Source organism: Hevea brasiliensis, chromosome 16, assembly GCF_030052815.1.
Source record: "Hevea brasiliensis isolate MT/VB/25A 57/8 chromosome 16, ASM3005281v1, whole genome shotgun sequence".
In the NCBI taxonomy this organism is placed as follows: domain Eukaryota; kingdom Viridiplantae; phylum Streptophyta; class Magnoliopsida; order Malpighiales; family Euphorbiaceae; genus Hevea; species Hevea brasiliensis.
Genome location: NC_079508.1, coordinates 59,516,985 through 59,542,872, shown reverse-complemented (window position 1 = coordinate 59,542,872; position 25,888 = coordinate 59,516,985). Strand labels below are relative to the sequence as shown.

Below are 25,888 nucleotides of genomic sequence, written 5' to 3'. Positions count from 1 at the left end.
TTCAATATTATTTTAAAAATATTAAAATAATATGAATGAGAGGGCATGACCATATGAGTAGGGGGGCGTATTATTATGTTATAATTGAATAACAAAATATAAAATTTAGTTATTTTTATAAAAATAAATTTAATTTAGTTTTTGTTAATAATTTGAAAATTTTGTAATTTTAGATTATTGGTTCAGTTATTTTTTATTTAATAATTAAATTAATTGAAATAATTAATTTTTTATTAATTAATATATTAATTATAATTTTTATAATAATATATTATTTATAATTATTATTTTTATAATTTTATAATAATATTTAACTTTTAATTATTTTTTATTAATATTAAATTATATTTATTATTTTTATAAATAAAAAAATTATAAATATAAATTTATTTTAATTAATATAAATAATATAAATTAGTTAAAAAATAATAAATGATATAAATATATATTTTTTATTTTTCAGTTAATCCGATTATGATCAATAATAACAAAATATTTTTATATTTTAATTAATTTTTATTTTATTTAATCAATATTTTTATTCAATTAATTGAAAATTTGATTTGATGCCGCTTAAGCATTATTTATCACTATGAAAACTCAAAACGGTGAGTTTTGCTTTTTGCCACTGCATCTGTTTATGAGTTTGACGGCGGGATGTACAACTCTACTTCACGTAGCAAAATTAATTTTCTCTTTAGCAATTATAAAGTTGCACATATCACCTCCAGCGCATCCCCATCCGGTTTGCTTGCTTTATTGAATGACTGATCCTACTATTTCTCAATCTTTAATTATATTTGAATGATTTTTCACTCATAGCATACTGTGATCTTTCGTTGGAACTACCCTGAAATTGAGAGAAAATTCCAAGCGCGACAAGGATCGCCCATTTGGAAATGAGGATCAGATTCAGAATTTGTGTCCAAGAATATGGCATTTGAGCCTTTTTCCTAGTTGTTTTTGCTTCCAAGCTAGAAATCGAAACAAAAATAATGGTGCACATTGCCTACGATTCCTTCGAGCTCCTCAGTGGCTGCCCCGTGAAAATTTATGCTATCGAATCCTACTGCTCAAAGCTTCTTGTCGGCTGCTCCGATGGGGCCCTTCGAATATACGTCCCGGAACCCTCCTCCGAACGAGCTTCACTGTCAGATTATCATGGCCAAGCTCAAGAGCTGCGAAAGGAAACTTATGCACTGGAGAGAACTGTTACGGGGTTTTCAAAGAAGCCTCTCTTTTCATTGGAGGTATTGGCATCAAGAGAGCTACTTTTATCGCTCTCTGAATCAATCGCCTTTCATAGATTACCCAATTTGGAGACTTTAGCTGTGATCACCAAAGCAAAAGGCGCCAATGTGTATTCATGGGATGACAGAAGAGGGTTTTTGTGCTTTGCTAGGCAAAAGCGCGTCAGCATCTTCAGGCACGATGGTGATTATCTCAAGGAAAATTTTTTCCTAATATGGGTGTTTAAATGGTTGTTGAGATTGAAATTAATGTTGAATTATTACCGGTAAATTGTATGGAAAGGCAAATGGAAATTAGAGTAATAGTGTTGTACTATGTGTGGTGGTTAACTCAATCACATTATTATTCTTCAAGCTTTTATTTATTTGATTCCATTGAGACAATATGTATAAGTTGCAGTATCTATTACATTTTTTGTAAATTTGCTATATTGGTTGTTGAAGTTTTTGCAAGCTTGAACTTGAGCTGGTAATTTTAACTGGAACTAAAATTTTGTCCTTGTTTAGGGGGACGGGGATTTGTGGAGGTAAGGGAATTTGGTGTTCCGGATACGGTGAAGTCCATGTCTTGGTGTGGTGAAAATATGTGTCTAGGGATTAGAAAGGAATACCTGATATTGAATGCCACTAATGGTGCATTGACTGAGGTATTTCCTTCTGGTAGATTAGCCCCTCCTTTAGTGGTCTCTCTCCCTTCTGGGGAGCTTCTTCTTGGAAAGGTATTTTTTCCCATTGTTGACATTTTTTGGTATTTATTTTCCATGTTTCATTAATGAGCATTGTTTATGTCATTTCTGCCTTTTAGTTATGTGCATGCTGTTCTATTTAAATACTTTTGTGATAACAAATTACTAACTTATTCTACTTGTTGAGATGTCCTTTTCTGTGTTGGTAAGGCATATGCATTTGGTGGTTGGTCTACTTTAAAGCTGAAGTTAGGCTCTTTTTTGTTTTTTGTTTTTTTTTTTTTTTCCTTGTGCTGTTAGGTTCCTTTTCTTACATTGCACTTGAGTTACATTACATATCACATTATGTTTGGAATCAAATGAACAAGTAATTTATTTCATCTTCAAATTAATTCTACTATAAATTTCATTTGTATATATGAATTCTACAGAATACAAATAAATTCTATTAAGAATTCGATTGTAGTTGACATTTTATGTTTGGTCCATACACTGGGGTCTGGAATTTTAGTAATTTTTTTATATGGAATGTATGTGTGTGTTTGTGTGTGTGTGAGAGAGAGAGAGAGAGAGAGAGGTTAATAAGCAGAAAACCTAATCCAATCACTACATAATATAAGCAGTGGAAAAATTTATGTGCCAGTTTCATCATTTTTTTTTATAGAATTTTTTTTGATTATGGTGAATTTTGGAAAATTTAATTGTTGAACTATAAATGACAAAGAAAACATTTTAGAATCATATATATCTAGTTTGTGAGTGCCTGTACAATTTCTTTATATGATATCCGTTTCATACAGACTTTGAGGAGCTATCTAGTGTGGGAGATAGCCTTTATGTGTTATTTAGAAAAGAAATTGCATGATATGTCTGTTTTTTTTTTTCAAACACTGGTATGCTAGTATGATAGAATGTTCTTTCCAGTGAGGATTGTATCTTTGGAATGTCAATTTGAATCTTGGTGTGCATTCTTTGAGTTGCATAACTTCTATGTTGCTCTCATTGCAATCAAATGAACTGGAATGCTGTTGCATAAAGCATTCTCATTATTCTTTTCTGATAAATGGAATGAATTTTATGATTGAGAATATGACTTTGGGATATCTTTGCTTGAAAATTACTAAAGGCACAGGTTTTAGAATTTGGCTGATAATTTATATGTCTATCCTTTGCATGTTGGCTGCTTCAATTTGCATCATTTATTTATCTATTTTTTTCTTTTATCATCCAAAATACATGCGATGAGAAAACAGTGTTTTTTTTTTTGGGTGCTGCCTTAGGAAAACATTGGGGTTTTTGTGGACCAAAATGGCAAGCTTCTTCAAGCAGAGAGGATTTGTTGGTCAGAGGCCCCTTCTGTCGTTGTCATTCAGAAACCTTATGCAGTAGCTCTGCTTCCAAGACGTGTTGAGGTAGCTTAATCATTGCTTCGTAAGATTTTTTTCGTGTGTGTGTGTGTGTTTTCCTCTGCGAAAAGCTGTCCCTTTGTTCATTATGACTATTGTTTTCACAGATTCGGTCTCTCCAAGTTCCATATCCATTGATACAGACCATTGTTCTTCAAAATGTCCGTCATCTTATTCAAAGCAATAATGCAGTAATTGTTGCACTAGACAATTCTGCATATGGGCTCTTCCCTGTTCCTCTTGGTGCACAGGTAATGCAATGCTTATGCTCTATATAAGTTGATATTTATGCTATCTGCTGGTTGCTTGTAGTATAGGTGCAGATCTGCTTAAAGTGGAGGAGTGATTGTTAAGTTCAGGACTTGACTGTTCCTTATATCTAACAAACCTTGGATTACATTTTCTGGGAATATTCTATGTTGTCTTTGTACTATGGCCTTCCTTGTAATTCAGTTATGCTGTTTAACTATAACCATCATATTCTAGCTTTAGAAGAGGAAAATGATAATTTACTTCAGATGTAAGATTAATGATTGTTATTGCACTGCAGATTGTACAGTTAGCAGCATCTGAGAATTTTGAGGAAGCCTTGGCCTTATGCAAGCTGCTTCCACCCGAAGATTCAAACCTCCGAGCAGCAAAGGAGTGGTCAATTCATATAAGGTAAGATGTTTTTTGTTTCCCTTTGAGATGATTCTTTTGGACTGTTATTTATTTATTTATTTTCTTGCTTTGCTCATTTATATTTTTTGTATGGGTGAGATTTGTATATTTCATCCAAGTATGGAAGTGCAAGTTTATTATAAATAATCTCCCATTATATCATGAATTAGCTATTTTCCCTATAAAATTTAGTAGCCAGGTGGATGTGGGTTCTTAATTCCTTGGTTGCTAATAGTGGGTTTATGAGATTCCAAAGATATTTGAATTTAGTGGTGGTAGTGAACCAACATGCTGGCCTGAGGATCATGTTGGATTTATGACTGTTTAGCATGGCATTGTTTGTCTGATCATAAGTACTAACCAGAGACATTGAACTCTAGAAAGTTTATAGAAGTATAGCTTATGGGTGCTGGGAAAGAGGAGATGCTTTAGTTGAACATCAGAGCATTTGGGTTGTTTTATTGACTATTTAACGTGGCATTGCTTAATCTTTTTGTGTTTTCTTTTGGCAGTTCACCTTTACATTTCTTAATAATACTCTTGCACTGAATGAGTTTATGCCAATGCTGTGCAGATATGCCCACTATCTTTTTGAGAATGGGAGCTATGAGAAGGCCATGGAACACTTTCTAGCATCCCGAGTGGATATCATCTATGTCCTTTCTTTGTATCCATCTATTGTTCTTCCCAAGACATCTATGCTTCCTGAACCAGAAAAGCTGATGGACATGTCTTCAGATGCTCCATATCTCTCAAGAGGCTCGTCTGGAGTGTCAGATGATACGGAATCCTCCCCTCTGCAGTTAACTGAATTTGATGAGCATGCAGCCCATGAATCCAAGAAAATGAGCCATAATACTCTCATGGCTCTCATTAAGTTCTTGCAGAAAAAGAGATATAGTATAATTGAAAAGGCCACTGCTAAGGGAACAGAAGAAGTTGTTTTTGATGCTGTTGGAGAGAATTTTGGACCATATGATTCTAGTAGGTTTAAGAAATCCAACAAGGTAGATAACTCCTTCTTTCTCCCTGTTTCAGGTGTTACAAGATTTTGGATTTGGTTCTGCTTTATAGATAGTTGGAAGTTTGTGACTTATGGAATCATAATGCTTTCCTTAATAAACTTTATGTAATCTGCCTTTGTTTGGCAAAGCACACTAATCAAGCTTCATATAAGAATAATATTTTTGAACATCCTTTGTCTGTGTATGTGCGTCTGATGTATATATGATGATACAGAAAGAGAGAGAGGGAGAAGGGGGCTGGGGGTGGCGTGGGGAGGTAATATGACCATGCGGAGAGAGAACCATAGCTTGAAGTTTGTTAATTAAAGTTTTAGACAGATCAAATGTCCACATAACTAATTTTGTGGTTTTAGGAGTTGTAAGAAGTATCCTTCTGAAAGCATATCATGGCAATTTATCATCTGTGTTACATTGTTGTATCAAATGTCTAAACATTTTCTTTATCAGAATTAATACATGTTAAATATGGTGCAACTAACCAGTTGAAGGTTACTGCTTTGACGAATATGCTTATGAAAAAAAAAAGCCTGCTCTGTGGCTATTGCTGACTTTTGCTTAATGACATTATACTGATTTTGGTCACTTAGAGCCGTGGTACAGTTTCCATTAACTCAGGTGCCAGGGAAATGGCAGCAATACTTGATACGGCACTACTCCAAGCTCTTCTTCTTACTGGACAGTCTTCAGCAGCTTTAGAATTACTTAGAGGTCTTAACTACTGTGACATAAAGATATGTGAGGAGATTCTTCAAAAACAGAATCATTATACTGCTTTATTGGAACTTTATAAGTGCAACTCCATGCACCGAGAAGCTCTTAAGCTCTTGCATCAATTAGTTGAAGAGTCAAAATCAAGCCAAGCACAACCTGACCTTAACTCAAAGTTCAAACCTGAATCAATTATTGAATATCTTAAGGTAGGTTGTCTAATTTGATTAAGTGTCTTTTATTGGATTTCCAATTTATTATAACAATTGAACATGCAATTTATTATAACAAGGCTTCTTGGCTTAAACAGATGGATTAGAATTTAAACTAATGGGTTAGAATTTACAGCTTCCATTTTGATGGATTTTGTTATGCAGCCTCTCTGTGGGACAGAACCCATGCTTTGAAAGCTGTCCAACACAAACTATTGAGCTCTTCTTTTCGGGGAATATTCCTGCAAACTTGGTCAACTCTTATCTGAAGCAGCATGCGCCGAGCATGCAGGGCAGATATTTAGAACTTATGCTTGCAATGAATGAAAACGGGATCTCTGGAAACCTGCAGAATGAAATGGTGAAGAACTCTTGCTTTCAGCACTGTCATTAGCATATTTTTTATTATTTTAACTGACTTGGCAAAACAGATGGTGTTACTAGACTTGTATTACTACTGTTGCTGTTGCTGCTAATTTTGATAAATGAGAAGATTATATTATTTGTTCTGTGTGGCAGGTACAAATCTATCTCTCGGAAGTACTTGAATGGCACACAGACCTGAGTGCTCAGCAGAAATGGGATGAGAAGGTTTATTCCCCAACAAGGAAAAAATTATTGTCTGCTTTGGAGAGTATCTCAGGGTATAACCCAGAAGCTTTGTTGAAACGGCTACCAGCAGATGCATTATATGAAGAGCGTGCAATTTTATTGGGGAAAATGAACCAACATGAGCTTGTCGTATCTCTTTATGTTCATAAGGTATTTTCTGGTGTAAATTGATCTGTTTAAGTGAGATATTGACAAGGGATGGTATTCACAAGGGAACATCATGAAAGGTTCGCCTTTTATATGGGAATTTTGGGATATCACTGGTCACCAAAAATGGCAAGGTGGATATAGAAAGGCATTGAGTCAAGCATAATTTAACTGTTTGTTTAAGTGTTTTTATCAGTAGGTTTATTCTTTATTGCAATTAATCTTGTCTTGATTATCTTTTTTTTTTTCCTTTTTTCAAAAATATCTGTGAGTTGAAAAAAGCTCCTTTGACCTTCACAGCTTCTTGTCCCTGAACTTGCATTATCCTATTGTGATCGGGTTTATGAGTCTGCATCTCAGCAACCATCTGCAAAATCTTCTGGCAATATATACCTTGCTCTTCTGCAAATTTATCTGAATCCACGGAAGACAATTAATAACTTTGAGAAGCGAATTACCAATATAGTGTTGTCTCGGAATACAAGTATTCCAAAGGTTGGTTCTGGTACTTCAGTTAAAGCAAAGGGAGGTCGCAGGGCTAAGAAAATTGCACCAATAGAGGGTGCAGAGGACATGCGTTTTAGTCTTAGTAGCACTGACACTAGTAGAAGTGATGGTGATGCAGATGAATTTACTGGGGAAGGAGGTTCAACGATCATGCTTGATGAGGTCCTTGACCTTTTGAGCAGAAGGTGGGACAGAATCAATGGAGCTCAGGCACTTAAACTTTTACCAGAGGAAACAAAATTGCAGGTATTTAGATATTTATTGTACCCTATTCTATCTGATATTCTGCCATCTATTTTAACCACATCAGGTGAGGCATCCTTTGGGGCATAATTAAATCATGGATGTCGTGCCTTTACCCCAGCTATAACAACCATTTTCTGATTTTTAAAGTCCAAACTCCATGTTATTATTTCGGCTTTGTGTTTCTTCAAATAGTGGGAAAAGCTCCTATTTTTCTTATTTTTTAATATTATGCAATTTGTTATACATTTTATATAAATTTGTTTGTCTGGCCATCAGAATATTAGCTATAAGCTCCATGCTGATGGTACGTTTCATCTTTCCTATGTAGAATTTGCTTCCTTTTCTTGGACCTCTTATGAGAAAATCCAGTGAAGCATACCGGAATCTCTCAGTTATCAAGAGTTTGAGGCAGAGTGAGAACCTGCAGGTATCCAGTTCATAATAATTAGAAATTTGATGGAAATACATTAATGTAAAAATGTTTACAAAACATCATACAATTGATTTATGCAGGTAACTAATATAAGAATAATTTGTAATGAAGACACTAGAATTTTGCCATTTTATTTGTATCTGTTGTATCTTTTATCACAAATGCCAAACTTAAGTTTCAGCTACAAGGGCGTCCAGTTGTCTGGTCCAGAAAGGCATATAGGTGTATAAACTAACTGAGCCAAGATGAGCTGAATTCTGCTCTATTCAGGCTCAGCATGGTATACTGATGCCCAGCTTGAACTCTGCAAAATCTCGGACAAGCTTTAGCCTACCTTGTTTGAACTTGGCTTGCTTGGGTGTATTTCAATGAAGCTTGAGCTTGGTTATATACTCAACTCAACTCAACTAAGCCTTTATCCCAAAAGTTTGAGCTTGGTTATATGAGGAAAAACTGTTTATCAAACTTTAGGTAAATGAACATCAAACAAGCTTCTTCTTTTTTTTTTTTTTTTTTAAGCCTGTTCCTGAATGAAATGAAGCTGAGCTCATCTATATTCATGTTCATTCATCTATTAAATGAGCTTAAAATTTGTGTGTGACCTTTTTTATTTATCTTAGTAAACAAATGCCAATAAGCTTTTATCAAGCCTGTTAAAATCTGTTTGCTGAGTATAGTGGTTCATTTGCAGCATAATGTAGTCCAGTTGCAATAAGTCTTAGGTTCTCAATCTGCATAATATTCTGGCCAAGAAATGTATTACTTCAACCACTTTTATGATTCACATTGTTCTAGTTTTGTTGGTGTGCTTGCTTGCGTTCCATTACTTGCAAAGTCCCTTCTTTTAAGCCTTGCTTAGTGAGAGTGTTCAACACAAGGGCTGCATTGTGTTATATTCAAACCAAAGCAAAATGTACAGGAAATCATTCAATCTTTAAGTCATTATGATAGTCTTTATATTCAATTACTTAGCCATGTATTCTAAAAATTTTTCTTTTCCATTGTTTATGGCATCAATACATTTGCTTATTTAATAAGTTTGTTGCTCAGTCAATTAAGTTTGTTTAATGCAAGTTTGTCATTTGTGTCGTGTTTCTACAATTGCACACTTGCAACATTCTATTATTTCTACCTTCCTAAACAAATGATTATGCAAAACAGGTGAAAGATGAACTGTACAACCAAAGGAAAGCAGCGGTAAAGATCACCAGTGATAGTATGTGTTCTCTTTGCAACAAGAAAATTGGAACAAGTGTTTTTGCAGTCTATCACAATGGGAAAACGCTCGTGCACTTCGTATGCTTTAGGGACTCGCAGAGTATGAAAGCTGTGGCGAAAGGCACACCACCAAGGAAGCGATGAAATTGTGCATTCACATGCAGTTTGAGAATGAAAGTTTTTCTTTGAACAGATTTAAGCTGCAATTATGCTTCTCCTACGGAGGCAAAGTGGTGCTAGCAAAACTAGTATCTGCATGCAGGGATGATGAGATTTGTGATTTTCATTCGGCGTTGAACCATTATATGTACATATATTGGTTTGTAGATAGCTGTAGATGTGTGGTTTGCATTCTGAAAAACGCTGGTTCTAATATGATGAGAGTGTTTTAAGGTTCCCTGGTCCTATAAAAGTTGCTTCTGTTGTAAAAATAGTTTGATTTCCAGCTGCATGTCAATTGCATTGCACCACTGCAGGTTGTGAACAAATTTTTCCTTCTTAAAAAAGATAACATTCTGTAATTGTCCTTCCAATTATACACCAATGATTCAAATTTCAAGTGTAATGGAACGTCCTTCAACAGATAAAAGACATTCACATTCATAGCATTGATAATGACTGTCCAGCCCGCAAGTTTTTACGCCTGGGAAACGAAACCGCAAACCAGAACTCCAACTCTGGACCCCTCGCACGGGCTGTCCGCGTGACTAAACTCCATCAAACCATTTCTTTGCCCTCTTGAGGAACACGCAATTCTTCTTCCACCTCCTCAAATGACCCACAGCAAACGCCTTTTTCTTCTTCCTCTTCTCTTTGCTCATGGCCATCAGCATACGCGTATAGCAGAGGCTCACACAAATGATCATGGTAAACCACATCTGATGCCAATATTAGATCAAAATCCGTTCCTATAATCTCCACGTCACCATCACCATCCTCTTCTCACTTGAGCAGCGCCACTTTAACTCTCCCGCATTCAAGAACTATCACTTGAGCAGCGCCACTACCGACACGGACAGTGTTGAAGCCAAGCTCGAGTACGTTGATAGGAGTGTTCGATGATAAGGCGGAGAGAGAGCTCGAGTGCGTTGATTGGAGTGTTTGATGATAAGGCGGAGAGAGAGAGAGAGAGAGAGAGAGAGAGAGGATAGAGACAAAAATGGGAGACGTGGAGAAAAATACGGAGAGAGAAATAGAGAGAAAAAGACAAAAATGAGAAAGAGAAAGGTTTAAGAGAGAGATAAAAATAAAAAAAAAAAGATAAAGAAATGAAGAAAAATTAAAAATAATTGTAAAATTTTTTAATGAAATTATATGTAATGGTAATATTTAGATTGTATTAAATAGTAATTTATCTTATCCTGAAAAACCAGTAAATTAAAGGACTTAAGTTTATGATAAAAGTAAATAATTATTTTTTAAAATATAGAAATTTTTTTAGAAGAAATATAGAAATGAAGTGATAATAATAAATTATTGTCAAGTTAAATATTATATTAAAGCCATAATTTTATGTGGATAATTTATATAAAATAATAAATAAATAAATATTTTTTTAAAAAATAAATATATTATTATAAAATATTTTTTTAAAAAAAGTACATTATACAACATATATAGAATTAACATATAATTTCTCAATAGCCTTGCAAGTGCACACGTGGCTTTAAACTAGTGAGAACCTGAACCGTCCCCTACCCGCGCCACGTAGCCTCCCTCTCACTCCGTACGAACCGCTTCTCAGCTATAACCTTTCCCGTCCATCTCTTTGCACTGCGTCTTCTCTTGAAAAAACCAAGCAAATATTTCCGTACTTTGCTTTTTACCCATTTCACTTCTAAACCTTCTCTTTCTGATTATTGCAAGTTTCCAAGTTAAGATCAACAACACTTGCACGCTTAATTAGAGATCACAGGGATCAAGAGGATGGCTGCAGCAGTGTTGGTGATGTGGGCTGGTGCAGTGAGGATGTGATGGAGAATGCGAAAGAAAGAGTGAATCTGGCAGTTGGGAATGTGGAGGTGAAGACGGAAGAGATGAAGCAGAGAGCAGCTAGTAGAGGCCATGCAGGATGCCAAGGAAAAGGCCGACTCCTGGTCTCACTGGGCTTATGGAAAGTAGCTCTCAGAGTAATCATTCTCTTTTTCAAATTTGCTACCTCACATTTTTGTTTTGGGAAAATTCTTGCTTGCACCAAGGTTTATGGACTCAGGTTTTGAATAGGTTTATTTTAATTTTTCCTATATTTTATTATGTGTCTATATAACACCTACAACTGGATCTATACATCCAAATCCAAATCAATATATTATATATAAATGCCAAGTCTAGAAAAGCTTGGCCCATTTTTGTTATAAGAAAATAAGTTTGTGTGAATTTCAAATTGGCCAGGTGCAGGCAGAAATTTCCCTCTTTTAGCAAAGAAGGGAAAGGATGAATTCAAACTTTTCGGATGTTGCCTAAGTTGAGAGTTGCATTTAGCTTTAAGTGTGTGTTTTATTGTTTCCTTAAAAACAAGGAAAGTGTTGTTAAACACCAATAAGGGAAAATGTAAAGAAAAAACAAACCCTAAGTTTTTTCAATTTAATTGCAAGACATTAAGACCATGATTGTTGTTCTAACCTGCTTTTTGAAAAAGTAACAATTTAAATACTAAAAAAGTAGTTTGAAAATTTGTTTAGCTGTTTTTGCAGGTTTTATGATTAAAATATGTTAAATTTAATTTAAAATTAAATTTTAATGGTCATTAATATATTTAAGGCAGTGTTTTTCTCAACAACTCAAACAATAATGTCAAACAGACTATAATCGTGTGTTAGCAACATATACCTTTGTCAAGGAGGGTGTATGTAGTTTAAACTTTTAGGTTAAATGTACTAGTCACCTAGTCTTGCTATAGCATGTTATGATCGGACACTACTATTGTATCTTCATATATGTCAATTACAAGGGATGTGGGATTAAATTACATGGGAAGAGGTGGCTAATAGGCCATGTGAATATAAAAGGATAAATTATTTTCAAGTTTAGAGTTCAATTGACTTTTTAAATAAAAAAAAAAAAGTTAAAGAGATCAATTTTACTGTGATGGATATTTATGCATATTTGGTAGAATCGGATGGAATGTAATTTTAATGGAACAATTCATTGCACTTCATTATAGATTACCAAACTTGCACTTGCATCATGTTTTGTGCTTGAACAGTTGAACCACTTAATTGTACTGCTTAGAATTCTAGTTCCTCACTACCCTTCTTTTATTTTATTTTATTCATATGCATGCATGCTCAACTTATCTTATGAGGGTTCAAAAGATCATAACATTTGAATTTTAAGGAAGCATTCATAATTTTTAAGTTTCAATTAATAATGTTAATGGTGCTAATGACAGGGGGCTTGGTTTGAAAGAAGGGTATGCAAGAGAAGCAGCTCAAAATTTAATGGACAGAGCTGGGGATGCTGCCTCAAAGTCATCAGATACAATGAATAATGCTGCATCTGGTAATTATTTATTCGACACGCATCCTTTTCCAGCCCAGAGTTAGTTCTTTGGAGCAAGAATTTTGTTTTCCTCTACCGGTATTGTTTTAGTTCTTCCAGAAGATTCAAGGTATGCTTCTGAAAACACTGGTGAGGCAGCCAACAAGGCTAATGAAAAAATAGGAGATGTAAAGGGCTTTACTTCAGAGAAGGCAGATCAGGTTATAAGAATGGTTTCAGATGGAGCTAGTGATGCCAGAGAAACAATGGTGGGAACAATGAACTATAAAAAAGATAAAGCGGCCAATGTCTATAGTGATGCCTATAACATGGCTAGCGATGCCAAAGATTCCATGGCAGAAGGAATGCATTATGGAAGAAAGCAGACTTTGGTAATTCTTATGATGAAGCCAAACAAAAATTAGATATGGCTGCAAATTAAATATGACCTCAGAGAAGGGAGGTGATGCCAATGAGGCAATGACAGAAGCAATCGAGAATGGTAAAAAGAAAGCTGCTCATGTTCATGATGAAGCTAATCAGCAATTTAATTCGGCTTCAGACATGGCCTCAGACAAGGCCAGTAAGGCTAAAGAAGCAATGGAAGAGTCCAACTTTTCAGGGTATGAAAGATGGGACGAGATGGATGTGTATGATGAAGCTATAGGACAGCCAAGGAAACGATTACTTTTCAGGGAAAGTCCAACTATGAAGCTGCCAAGGAGAGGATGTCGAAGGCAACTGGTGATCCAGGAAGCAAACTGAGAAATGAGAGAACTGCTGAAATCTATGATGAAGCTAAGCAGAAAATTGACATTGCTTCAGAGGGAGGAGATGGATGCCTTTGGTTAAGCTGTAAATAATTTATAGGTGAGATATACAGGTCAATCAAGGAGGAGGCAACTTTTGAGGGGAAGTCTGGGTATGAAGCTGCCAAGGAGAGGATGTCGAAGGCCACTGGTGATGTTGGAGCAAAGATGCGAGAATATACTGCAGATCATCGAGTGGAACTACCACTTTCTACATGCTATCTTAATCTGTGAGTCATCGAAATCAGTCTGTTTTCTTCATTAATTCTGATAACATGTTCGCTGAAAAAAAATAATAAAAATCGTATGCGATTACCTTTATCTGGTGAAAATGAGGTTCAAATTCAAGATGGATTTTTGGTTCTCTCTCTCTTTTTTTTTCCCACTCCCTAGGGATATGAAAGTAAATCTATGTAAATTTTAATGCACATTGGAGTTCAGGCGTTGAACACATAATCGAACACCGAATAATAAAAAAAAATGAAAAAAGTAAAGAGAGAATTTGAGTGAACTTTAAGTAGGATAAATAATGCATGTCTTGGTATGTAATTGATACCCTTCGTTATAAATAAGGTTTGTTTCTTGTTACCTTAGGTCATTTTTAACTTGCTATGTTATATAATGCAAAATTTGGGTCAGTTTACAGTAGTTGCCAGTGACATTTTCCAGCCATCCCCCATCTCCTCCTCTAAACGTCTCTCACTAAACACAAAAAGACATAAAATTTACTGCCGCTATTCTTTTTTTATTTTTTTTTCTTTGGTTAATTATTTTCATGGAGACTCTTTAAAATGAAGGATAGTAAGATTCTCTTTCCTAAAAAGTGTTATTTCCATGACACATTATGTGTGATCTAATCGACTGAACCTTCAGAGGATTATCATTTTTATCAAGTGTGTATATGTATAGTTGTAGAGTTTATTGCTTCAGCTTGTTCTCTCGGTGGGGATGTGTCTTTCAATAATCCACTGCATTTAATGCATGGTTATAGCCACAATAAACGTGGGAACGCTGCAAGTCAAAATTCAAACTCAAGCCTAGCAGAAATAAATGCATCCATGTGAAATCTTGGTCAGAAATTTACGCATTGCAGAAGTTATCATTTTTGTCTTTTTTCTCCATATGCAATTTGATCGAAAATCATAGCAACAAGAATCACTTTCAAACAGTTGATAGTTATGACCCACACTAGAAGGAAATTTTGGGTGCCCTTATTTACATGGAATACAATCCAGGCAATAAATGATAATATAAGGGAATGGATTATTAGGATTAATCAATTTCATTGTTTGTGTTGTAAAAATATCCCGTTTGATCCGGCTTTATATCTTTGAAGTCTTGAAACTGATTAGATGACCAAAGATTATGAGGTAAGGTTCAAGGAATCCAAGCTTCTATCATGCCAGAGCCTAGAGGGGCCATCTTGGATGATTGAGAAATTTCCACGCATGATATTTTCAGTTAAAAAGAAAAGGGAAAAGGAGAAAAAACAAAACATGAACATACACAAGAAAGTAAACATCACTTCCATATTCATAAGGCCTCGGCCAAACGCAGTTTCATCTTTCTCCTTTCTTCTTTTTTTTTTTTTTCTTAAAAAAAAAACAATTGTTTGATTTAATTCTAACTGAAATTCTAATTAGCCTTTTAATCTTATCACTCTCATTTTTTTTCTTTTTAAACATCACACACACACACACACACGCGTATATTTCTCTCTACGCAGTAGAAAAATATTGGGCAGGCAATGGGAAAAAGAAAAGTTGAGAAATCCCATTTCGTTTCACTCTAAAAAACTTGTGATCACTGTACGTTCATCTAATGAAGAACGATTCATGTCAATAAACAGTTCTGAGTATATGAAAGGGGGAAAAATTAATAGCCACTGCTAACCTATATTGATCATCCCTTTTATTTGATCGGTTATGCACATATAATCTATTATTGTAGACACAAATATATTATCTTTCAGTAACGATAATATATGTTTTTCAAGGGTTAGAATTGCTCTTACATTTGCTTTTTCTTCATGGATTGTTTGTTGTTATGCATCCAAACCTTGAAAACTTTTCGCTTTACACCCACTCGTGAGCAAAACTGCTGCACTTCTTGCTCATCTTGTTTCTGAATCTTCCATCCCAATCTTTCTGCAAATTCCATCATCTTGTCCTTCTGTTCTTGGCTAAACTTTGTCCTAAACCTCTTCTTCAACGAAGACGGCCGCTTGGATCTTACCCCCTGCAAATTTGACTGAAAAATATTGAGATCTTCACTTGATGACTCCGCTCCACCACTGCCCCCTCCGCCACCGAAGGTCATCATCATAGGTGCAGTTGGGGCAGTGGAGACGCTAAAAGAAAAACCACGGGGGTATCTATGATATTGAAGAGGAGGAGCTTGTGGTGAAGGAAGTGAAGTGGCGAGTTGTTGAGGAAGAGGTAATGTATTTCTTTGGTTATTGTTTTTGTAGTAATAATTGGCTGCACATTGTGGTGGTTCTCCATCAATCTCTTTTCTGTGAAAGTTCCTGTGGCATTCACAAGCTGCGCATTTCAAGGCTTCTTGGGTGCCCTCCTCGCCGCTTGGCATGAATTCTCCACATCCATCGACGACGAGTCCTCCCATGCTTGCCGCGTGATTCCTCAAACATTCTCGATATCTAACTGATGATATTGATTCGGTGGTGATAGTGGTTGATGCTGGTGGTGGTGGTGGTGGTGGTGGTGGTGATCTAGAAATGGACCTACCGGGAGTAGGTGTAGTGTTGGTTGCACCTGTGGCAGCAATTGGAAGTGGAGCCGAGGCTGAAGCTGGATCTGGGATTAGGTCAGAATCTCTAGTGGGTTTGGGAGTTTGATGTTGTCGATTCAGTGGAAGAGGATGGTGTTCAAGGGTTTGAGTTGTAGCAGTTTGATGACGATGATCTCTCTTTCTTTCTCCGAAGGTTGAAATTATGGAAGCAGAAGGAACTTTATAGGAGGAATCTCTATTAGGTGGATTGTAACCCAGAGAGCTTGGCATCCCTATTTCCTTATCTTGGCCTCTCAGTTCCATCGAACTGAACTGATCTGCAATATAAAAGCTTCGAATCCAAGTCTTGATCTCAGGTACCCTCCACTTCTCAAAGCAATATCATCATCTTCCTGATTATTTATTGGAAAACCATGGCATCTTCTTGTGATCCTTTCAACCCTAGTTTAGCCCATCCAAATCCAATCCCAGAACAAATTAAGCCGATCATCAAAGAACTAATCACTAGGTAACTCTGAAGATTAGTCTCCTTTCTTATTCTGATTTTGACGTTTATGGATGGATATCCACCAACTCGTTTCACTGATTTGAACCCTATTTCCTAAAGACGTAAGCAAGTGATTGAGCAGTGTATAGACTTATGATTAGACTTAGAAGAGATTAATTTCTGCGAAACCCAATTTTAAAAAGACATACAGGGAAAAGGAAAAAGAAAAAGAAAATTCATTAAAAAAAATATTAAACGGGAAAAATGAGACTACTGTGGCCCCCTACTATCTAGAATAAACTAATACTTACCTTAATCAATTAAACTGTAGATTTTGAAGTAACAAAGCTGTAATTGCACCGTGAAGCTGATAGTTGCAGAAGCTATTAAGGAAGAAATCTTAAATTCTTAAAATTATAAGAAAGAAGAGGTGATAAGCATAGTAGGAGAGCGATGCATAAGAGGGCTGTTTCCCAAAATCCCATCCAACCCTATAAAATCCATGTATCAAAGCAACAGGTGGGCTGGTTTTGTGGCTTTTGTACTAAAAAAACAGTGATAAGTATAAGAGATGGATGATTACCCAGTCCCAGAACAAGAGAACTCTTGCAGAACAACCGACAAGGTCATGTTAGTTCTCTTCCATAGCCTGCATATTGGTCCAGCTCCTAATTATTACCTTCCCCACCCTCTGTATTTTGTTTGTTTCTATCCTCTCTCTCTCTCTCTCTCTCTCTCTCTCTCTCTGCGCCACTCTCTGCAAGGCTGCAACCCTAAACCAGCCAAATGAATGTGTTTTAAGTGCGACACAGAGAGGAAGAGAGAGGGAGAGGGCTGTGACTTTGACGTGTGGTTTGGTTGCTTGGAATCTTCAAGCAAACCCAATATTCATCTTCTAAAGTAGTCTCAGTTTTGTGTTATCAGAGTTAAAACGCAATTAGAGAAGCTCTTAAGCAAGGGTTTAACCTAAAATGACGAGAGAGAGAGAGAACAAAAGCACTTTTTTTTTTTATTTCTTTGTGGTCTGGTGGGGGTGAAGTAAAGTAGGAATACTCTGGTCCACAGCCCAGTTTTTGTCCTTTCTGCGTGTCAGACCTCTCTCTCTCTCTCTCTCTCTCTCTCAGTGGCTGTGCGTTTGTGCGTCTGCTGCAGTTTCTGCAACTCCACTCTTTCTCTATTAACCAATAACCTGGGCTCTCATCTTTTTCACATCGTTGGCATCTTCATTTACATAATCTCTTCTGTGCTTTCTTTTTATTTTTGGTATTTAAATGGATATAATTAATTTATTAATATATAAGATTATATTTAATTTAAAATTACTTTTTCAATTAAATTAAGATACAATTTTTTTTTATTTTAATCAAAGTAAAATAATTTATGTTTCACAAGTACGCACATCATAATTCTATGGTATTATGCATTAATGAGTCATATTATATTATTAATATAATAAATATATAAAGTGATGAATTTTAATAGAAAATACGACGGAAATAGAATTGATATTAACGCTATGTTTAATGAGGGAGAAAAATAAAAGGAGAAAGAAAATATGAGAGAAAAATAATTTTATTTTTTGTTTTTTTTATTTAGATTGAGTAGAAAATAAAGGAGTGAAAATTTATAAGAAAAATAAAAATATTTTATTTTTTTTATTTTTTCTTTAAAATGAAAGAAAAGTAGGAGAAAGGTATTTAAAATTATAAATATAACTCTAAATTTTATAATTTTTTTTTTAAATTTAAAGGTAAAATTATAATTTTATTATTCATAAAATAATTTTTTTTTATTTTCTTTTCCCTTGAAAAGTTTCTAAACATAGTGTAAAGGAATTCTTTGAAAAAAAAAAGATATTAAAGGAATTAATTTCTCTCCCTTCATTTTACATAAATAAATACAAAATAAAAATAAAATAAACCATAAAAGCAAGTAACATCAAGAAGTCTATTTACATTGCAGGAGAGGACCGCCAATGTTACATTTTCTTCCTCGAGTTGACCGAAGCTTTGTGCAGGTGAAGGAGATGTGAAGCGCGCAGCCTCGCATTAATCTACTACTTGTTACATTTCAAATGTTAGGTTTTTAAAGCATTCAAAACCATCCAACATGCTCTTCTTTCCTCCTAAATTTCTCATTTGACATCTTACAATTTATTTGTCAGGCTGAAATTATTTTTTTAAATAAAAATATAATTTTAAATACTATTAAAGAAAATATTTTAAAAAAAATTATTTTATTATTTTTATGATTAAAATTAATTAAATTTAATTTTTAATTATTTTTTAATATTTTTTAATTAATATATTTAAAAAAATAATTTTCTCAACAATAATTTTAACAATAATATCAAACCGGCTTTTAATTTAAAATCTTCTTTTAACTTTTTAATTTTATAAAAAGAATAACGATTTAAAATGACATAAAATCTTATAAGTACGATGATAATAATTTGCTTAATTGTTCCTTTTATAATTAAAAATTAGTAATAAAATAATTTATTTTTTTAATTATAATTTTCTAATCACTATTAAAATAAAATAAATTTGATGTAATTAAAAATACGCACGTTACAAAGTAATTCATTCCCTGACCTCATATGTGTGCGTATTTATTTTTTTAATAAAAAAATGCATTATAGGCAAACCTACATAATAGATTTGAGTGTTTCACGATAAATGATATTTGATATCATCTAGACCCAAATCGATATTATGTACTCTGATTCTTATATCATTAAAGGATATTAGTCTAATTTGATCAGATGAGGACATGAAGCTCATCAAAATCTACTTCTAGTCAGTACCTAAAATGTGATCAACCATTCTATAAATATATGAAACATGTATCAAATATATGTAAAAAATAGGCCAAATACATTATTTGGCCCTCAACCTTTACAAAAAAAAGTCATTTGGTACCTTGACATTTTCTTTATTATAACATTTAAACACCTAAAATTCTAGTTAACATGTCACATGAAATCACACATCTAAAATCTTTTTTAGCATGCTGCATGAAAACACGCTTTGATACGCGAGTAAGGCTCTTAAAATAAGTTGGCAAGGATTTAAAAAAAAAAAAAATTACAACTATTATCATTTTCAACCAAAATCTTCCGCAACCCTTTTCCCAAGCAATTCTTAAGTTGTTCTCCAAAGACCAGAGATTCGCGAACAAGACCAAACAACTCTCAACATTTGCTACAAAACCTCCAAACCATCTGCCTAGTTCATTTCGCACCATTCCTCCACTATAAGCCAAAGCTTAATGCCCTTTAATAGTGCCTTTGGTGTTCAATTTTTTTCCAGCTTGTCAGAGGAGGTGGCCAGGCTACCATCTTTCTTCTCTACTTGACCTCTCATCCCCATACAGATTAAGAGCAGCTCAGCTGACGGCAGGTTAACAACATGCACCTGATTTTGGACAATGCGAAAATCATTTGCCACCAACATTTGTTCCTTGCCGAAAACACAAGTATTTCTTCAATCGCCACTAGAGGACTCAAAATAACTGTGCCAAAAACGCAATTCTAGCTTGCATCAAAACACCACACCTGAAGCAGTTCCAAGCCATGAGGGATATCTCAAATATGATGTCCAACACAAGTCACTTAAACATGTTAGAAGTATCTAACAAAACCATAACATGCTAACCACTCGACATCTCCGTTATTACACGACTTCCAAACAAGTAAATGTATACTTATTTAAGTAACTTAACAAGATATGTAAAGCCTAAAATAAGAAATATTATATTCATTTATATTGTACCTAACTTAAAAGTCAAGAATTCTCATTTACACCATAGAGGGCAAGAGGTTCGCTCTTGTTAATCACGCTTGAGACCCATCCAACAGTGACTTTTTGTTTATCTAGCTAGGTGTTCAAGCATCTGTACACCATTAGAGGTCCCTCACTTCCGCTCATCCACAAAGATGACTACTCTATGGAACCAAACAGCAAAATTAGTCATTTTTTTTTTAATATTTATAAAATTTATACTTGCATCCTTAATTTTTGAAAAATAAATTAAATATTCATTCGAATTGATATATTTATTTATGTATTTAAAGCCGATTATATTCTAGTCCTCACCTTTTCATTTTCATTATAATATTTTAATCCATCACTTTTTTAAGGCATGGAAAATTTGTTTTCTAAAGAAAACGCAAAAAATTAAGAAGCAGAGACCTTTTTTATTATTATTATTATTATTATTATTATTTTCCTTTCTTTTATCAAGTTGATAGAAGAAGCATGTTCAATCTTATTTAAAATTATCATTTATCAAAAGAAAATGTTATCTAATTCAATCTGATTGGTGTCTCTTCTGGCACTAGCTTGTTTATTATAACAAATTAGGAAAAGCTACAAAGTTTAATTTTTTTTGTTTATATGGAATTTATGGGATAGATTAGAATAATATTAAATCATTTGAAATTAATAATTTAAATTATCTAGATAAGCTACTTAACTAATTCCAATTTGGAGGGAATATATTTGGTTTCTCAGAGTGATTAAATTAATGGAAGAAAGATGAGTGATTAAACAAATAGGGATAGATATGTTTTCCCCTAATTAATAATATAATGCACCCACCAGTAACCCCGTTTTGAACGTTGCAAATGCCTAGCCAAGAGATCAGTATCTGTTTCTTCCTCTTCTCAATTATTATTATTACGAGCATAAGATGCATTTTAATCAAGTTAATTACAATTAAAATTAATTAATTAATTAATTGAAGTTGGCCAAATGTTTTTTTTTTTTAATCGGAGAATTGGATTAGTGGATATTCGAATTTAACTCTACTAGATCGAGTAAAATACCTTTAATTACTGGATCGGTTAGATTAGACTTTTGATTGTCTTCGGTTTAAGTCAAAGTAAATAAGCTGGTTAAAGTTAAAATATATTTGTAAATATAAAAATAAATAATTAAATATAATGATACAAACTAATTATAGTGAGAATTGAACTTTGAATCTGTTGAATTCAAGGGCTTAATGATCAGGGCCTCATTCATGAGAGTGATTGAATTTTGAACAAAACAGAAGAGGAATACGAATGTAAGCAACTAAGCATATGAGATGGAATATATCCCAGACTCCAAAGAAGTTTCCACCCAAGAATGTGTGCAACGACAATGAAATGGGTGTGTGAGCCAGTCAACTTACCTCTCAATATATGAAAGGAATAAGAGCACTACTTAGCATAGCAAGAATTGTTCACTGTTCAGTGCGGTATAAAAGCAAACAGTTGTGGTGTGTCCATTTTCTGTCTATAATGCACTATTAGAAAGTAATGGGAAATAGCTCAATTCTGATTCACCCATAAGCCAATCCCTCCAATACGTTTTCATCACTTGATAGCTAGCTCAACTCAAAAAGGATGCCTTTGGTTGCACATTAAGGACTCATATGGTAATGTATTTTGTCTGTTGTTGCTGTATCCTCTCCAACAATTGAGCCTTTTACAGAGTAGTGTGTTAATTATTTAAAATTTAATTCTTAAAAATCACTAAACATCTTTTCTAAAGACACTAATATGATATCATTTTCACCTTATTCCATTCATGTCAATTGTGATTTAGACTCCAAAATGTCATATTTTAATGATTATAATTTTTAATTAATTGTAAATTATTACATTAATTATATCTTAATAATTATGCAGGTGAGATAATGGTGAGAAGGGAGCGTGAAGCAAGTCTAATAATTTCTAATCGCAATCAAATCAAATATAGAAAGGCAATATGACCTTATCACTGATATACTTTAGGATCACTGATGAGCTTTTTACCAGTCACCACAATTGAAATCCTCAAAGCTTATTGAAAGATTTTGATTTTCTTGTCTAAAAAGAATCCTTAATACATCATGTTATGTTCCTGTTCTACTTGGACAATGATTAGAAACTTTTTAAGCTCCTCTGTGATTAAGGTTTATGTAACGATCCGAATTCTTATATAAAAATATAAATTATAAATTTAATATTATTTTAATATTATTTTATTGATTTAAATAATTTATTAAGTTGTGCTTGGTCTTATTATTAGCTAAAGAATAAATAATTTATGTATTTAATTGCTTAAAAATTGTTTAGTCATTTTAATACATTATAAAATTATTTTGAATTTAATCTTTAGAAATATTGAATTTTTATTATAATTTTATGTTTAAATATTTTTAAATTTAATGTAATTATTCTTATTATTATTAATAATATTATTATGTTTAATTAATTTATGAAGTAAGAGTTTATTATAAACATTAATAATATCTTAATATTGATTTGATCATAAATTTGATAAAGTGTTTTAAATAAAATATTATATTTAAATGAATTTAAATGTTAAAGTATTATATATATATATATATATATATATATATATATATATATATATATATATATAATGAGGGTGACGTGACAACTGCAATTTCAGTTGTCTCATTTGTCAATAAAAAAAGAAAAAGAAAAATGAAAGAACTAGAAACGGGAATAACCCCCCTACCTTTCTTTTCTCTTTTCCGTTCCCTCATCTTCTCTCCCATTTTTTGCTCCGGCCAACCACCATCACTGCCGGCCAAGGTTCCAGCCACCTTCCCCAGCAACCCCTCGCACTGACCGGCCGCCCTCCAGCAACTATGGACGCCGGCAAGGACCACCAAAGCAGCAAGAAAGGAGGGAGAGGGAGACAGATGCGTGTGCGAGGCAGCTACTTTCTAGCGTTGTCTGAGGGTTGTTTCCGGCAAGGGAGGGCTTGTTCAACTCCTGGCACAGCAAGCTTCAAGACCCAACTAGCCTCACCTCCAATAGTGGCCGGAGAGAGACGATCCGACGAGGAAAAGTTGAGAAAAAATCATGTGGGTTTTATCGGTTTCTTATCATTTTCCCGGCGATCCGACCGCCAGATCAAAAATCCGAGACCACCGATGGACTCAAGATGGTGAAATCTTTGAGATAGGACTGGTCTTACTCCGATCGGACACCATTTGAAAAAGGCAATAATCGGACAGTCCAGATCGCTTGGTGAGATTTTTGAACTTTTTTAATTTTCAAAATTTAAAAATAATTTTATGATAATTATTAACAAAATTTGAAATTAATTTAGGTGCAATCGGATTGAAAATAGCTCACCAGCGCCGGGACCGCATTTTCAGCCAGATTCGGCTGTCCGACGGCCCGTCTCAGAACGTGATTGATATTATAGTTAATCCTAGTATTTTCAGATGTTCTGGACGCGTTTCAGGTGTCAGATTTGGCATAGGTAAACCCAAACTCTACATTACTCAATTTTTGTCTTGTATTAGGTTAGAATAAAATTCATAAAATATTCGTGGATGATCAGAAAATTTTGATTCCTTTTGCAATAGCCTTATAATATTGCTAAGGGTTGCAGAGCAAAATTTTAGAATTTTTAAAGCTTATTTGAGTGGATTTTACAAAATATCAATTATAGGGACCAAAACGTAATTTTTAAGATTATGAGTATTGCCTGGTTTGGAGGGCCCAGGAGGGCTATATAATGATGATGAGATATGTGTTAAGTTTAGAAGTGTTATTTGAACCATTTTTACAGGTTGGGTAAGTCCCAGGTATAAGGAAAACTGTGCCGGATTTTCAACATGAATTAGGCTGTCTGTTGTCTCTTTAGAGTTTTATTTTGACTTAGTACTAATAAATTTATAATATAATTAATTAGGTGATCGATGTCAGCTATTTTTCTCCATCCAGCAGCCACAATAGTCCCCGGTGTATTGTGAGTAAAATATTAATTTTAATTATAATTTCAATATTATTATATGTTCAAGCATGCCCATGCATTACTGATAAATATGCGTCTATGTAGTTAAACACTAGACACATTTTTTGTTGCATTCATAATTGATGAAGTGCCATGGATGTTGTTTGTAGTAATTTGGAGCAATGTGCGTGCGTTGGCATGCGTGTGGTATAGTATTGGATATGGACATGACGGGTAGACACGGCTTGAGAGACACTCGCTGGGACCCGGTCCTTTATGGATAAGTCGGGGTAGACACGGCTTGAGAGACACTTGCTGGGACCCCGCATTTGATTTATTAAGCAAAAGTCCGGCTTGAGAGACACTCACTGGCAGAGGTTGAATTAAGAGAGCTGTATAGGGAATTAGCTCCCATAAATGTACTGTTTGAACAGTGTTGGGAGGGTGAGCGCTCCAAATTACCTTTTTACTGTTATGATATGATTTGTATGAAAATTTTGATGATATTGCATTCCACTCCTTATGATGTATTAGCTTTAGATAGCTATAGAAATTGTAGTCAAAATTAGTATTTTACTCTCTGAGTCAAACGTTCACTCCTGTTCACCTTTTTTTTTCAGGCTATAGAAGGAGACCTTTTTCAGAATAACTTATTCATTTCCTCGTAGGTTATGAAAAATTACTTAACTGTATTATTATTATTTAAATTTATAATTTAGAACTCCGCATGTACTAGTAATAGCATTAATCTTGTCAGGGACTGTATGAATTTAAGTTTTTGTATTAATAAATGAAAATTTTTTATGAGTTTTAAATAGTTTTTAATGATGTAACAGGGTTGAGCTGGGCTCCCCTAATTTAGATTCGAATAATTATTGGGTTAAGTTGACCCGAAATAAAATTATAATAGTTTAATTTAAATTATTTTATTTACATATTGGGCCTAAATTGTGGGTCTGGTTATGGGTTTGGGAACAGTAAGACTTATTACTGGTCTTGGGGGCTTTAGGCTGGTCCAGATCCTGGTGCCGATCCAGCCCATAGGTTGGGTCGTGACAAATGTGGTATCAGAGCTTAGGCTTTAGATTCATGGGAAATAATGTAATTGGGAGTGTAAAAAGGAGTCTTGTTAGGAGGCTACATGCGGAGTATAGGATTCTGTTTCATCTTTTTCTGTAATTCTTTGTTTCTAGATTCTGCGTTATATCTCAGGAAATATAAGAGTGCCTCAGTTAGTGTCTTGATTTTCATGGAGTACATAGAAATGTGAAATAGAGTTAGCAGACATGTTGAGGTCTGCCATGGAAATACGTTCTCTAAGAAACACTATATTTCTATCAGTATGGGTCCAAGTGTTGTGCCTATCTGGTGCTAGGCACGAGTACATAAAGGTGAGTTTTGATAGTATAATGGCACTAAATAAGGGTGAGGATACCACTGCGGGCAGTCGTCAGTGGATGACCCAGTTAGAATAAGTTTATGATAATAGTAGATTCAAGAGAG

General features: G+C 34.2%; 2 protein-coding genes, 1 long non-coding RNA gene and 1 pseudogene across 3 annotated transcripts; 3 read left to right on the top strand and 1 right to left on the bottom strand.

Annotated features, from left to right (window-relative positions):
• The first annotated feature begins 684 nt into the window (after positions 1–684).
• LOC110634362 (vacuolar sorting protein 39) lies at positions 685–9,583 on the top strand. The gene is given in 13 exon segments (XM_021783329.2): positions 685–1,434; positions 1,758–1,969; positions 3,217–3,348; positions 3,450–3,593; positions 3,893–4,005; positions 4,580–5,012; positions 5,618–5,947; positions 6,116–6,141; positions 6,143–6,311; positions 6,470–6,712; positions 7,010–7,462; positions 7,791–7,889; positions 9,057–9,583. Coding segments are annotated over 13 exon segments (2,994 nt in total). The 5' UTR covers positions 685–995; the 3' UTR covers positions 9,258–9,583.
• Positions 9,584–10,756: 1,173 nt separating this feature from the next.
• LOC110634373 (uncharacterized) lies at positions 10,757–14,000 on the top strand (annotated as a pseudogene).
• Positions 14,001–15,262: 1,262 nt separating this feature from the next.
• On the bottom strand, positions 15,263–16,456 carry LOC110634335 (zinc-finger homeodomain protein 6). Its single transcript, XM_058138064.1, has one exon. It carries the CDS (start codon positions 16,454–16,456, stop codon positions 15,413–15,415), a length of 1,044 nt encoding a protein of 347 aa, XP_057994047.1. The 3' UTR covers positions 15,263–15,412.
• Positions 16,457–23,108: 6,652 nt separating this feature from the next.
• On the top strand, positions 23,109–24,975 carry LOC131174806 (uncharacterized). The gene is made up of 2 exons (XR_009145025.1): positions 23,109–23,670; positions 24,556–24,975. It is a non-coding gene; the product is annotated as an uncharacterized LOC131174806 (long non-coding RNA).
• The last annotated feature ends 913 nt before the right edge of the window (positions 24,976–25,888 follow it).

Bases quoted from the DNA above. Each gene is read 5' to 3' on its own strand.
- LOC110634335 (XM_058138064.1), bottom strand. From the start codon at position 16,456: ATGGAACTGAGAGGCCAAGATAAGGAAATAGGGATGCCAAGCTCTCTG.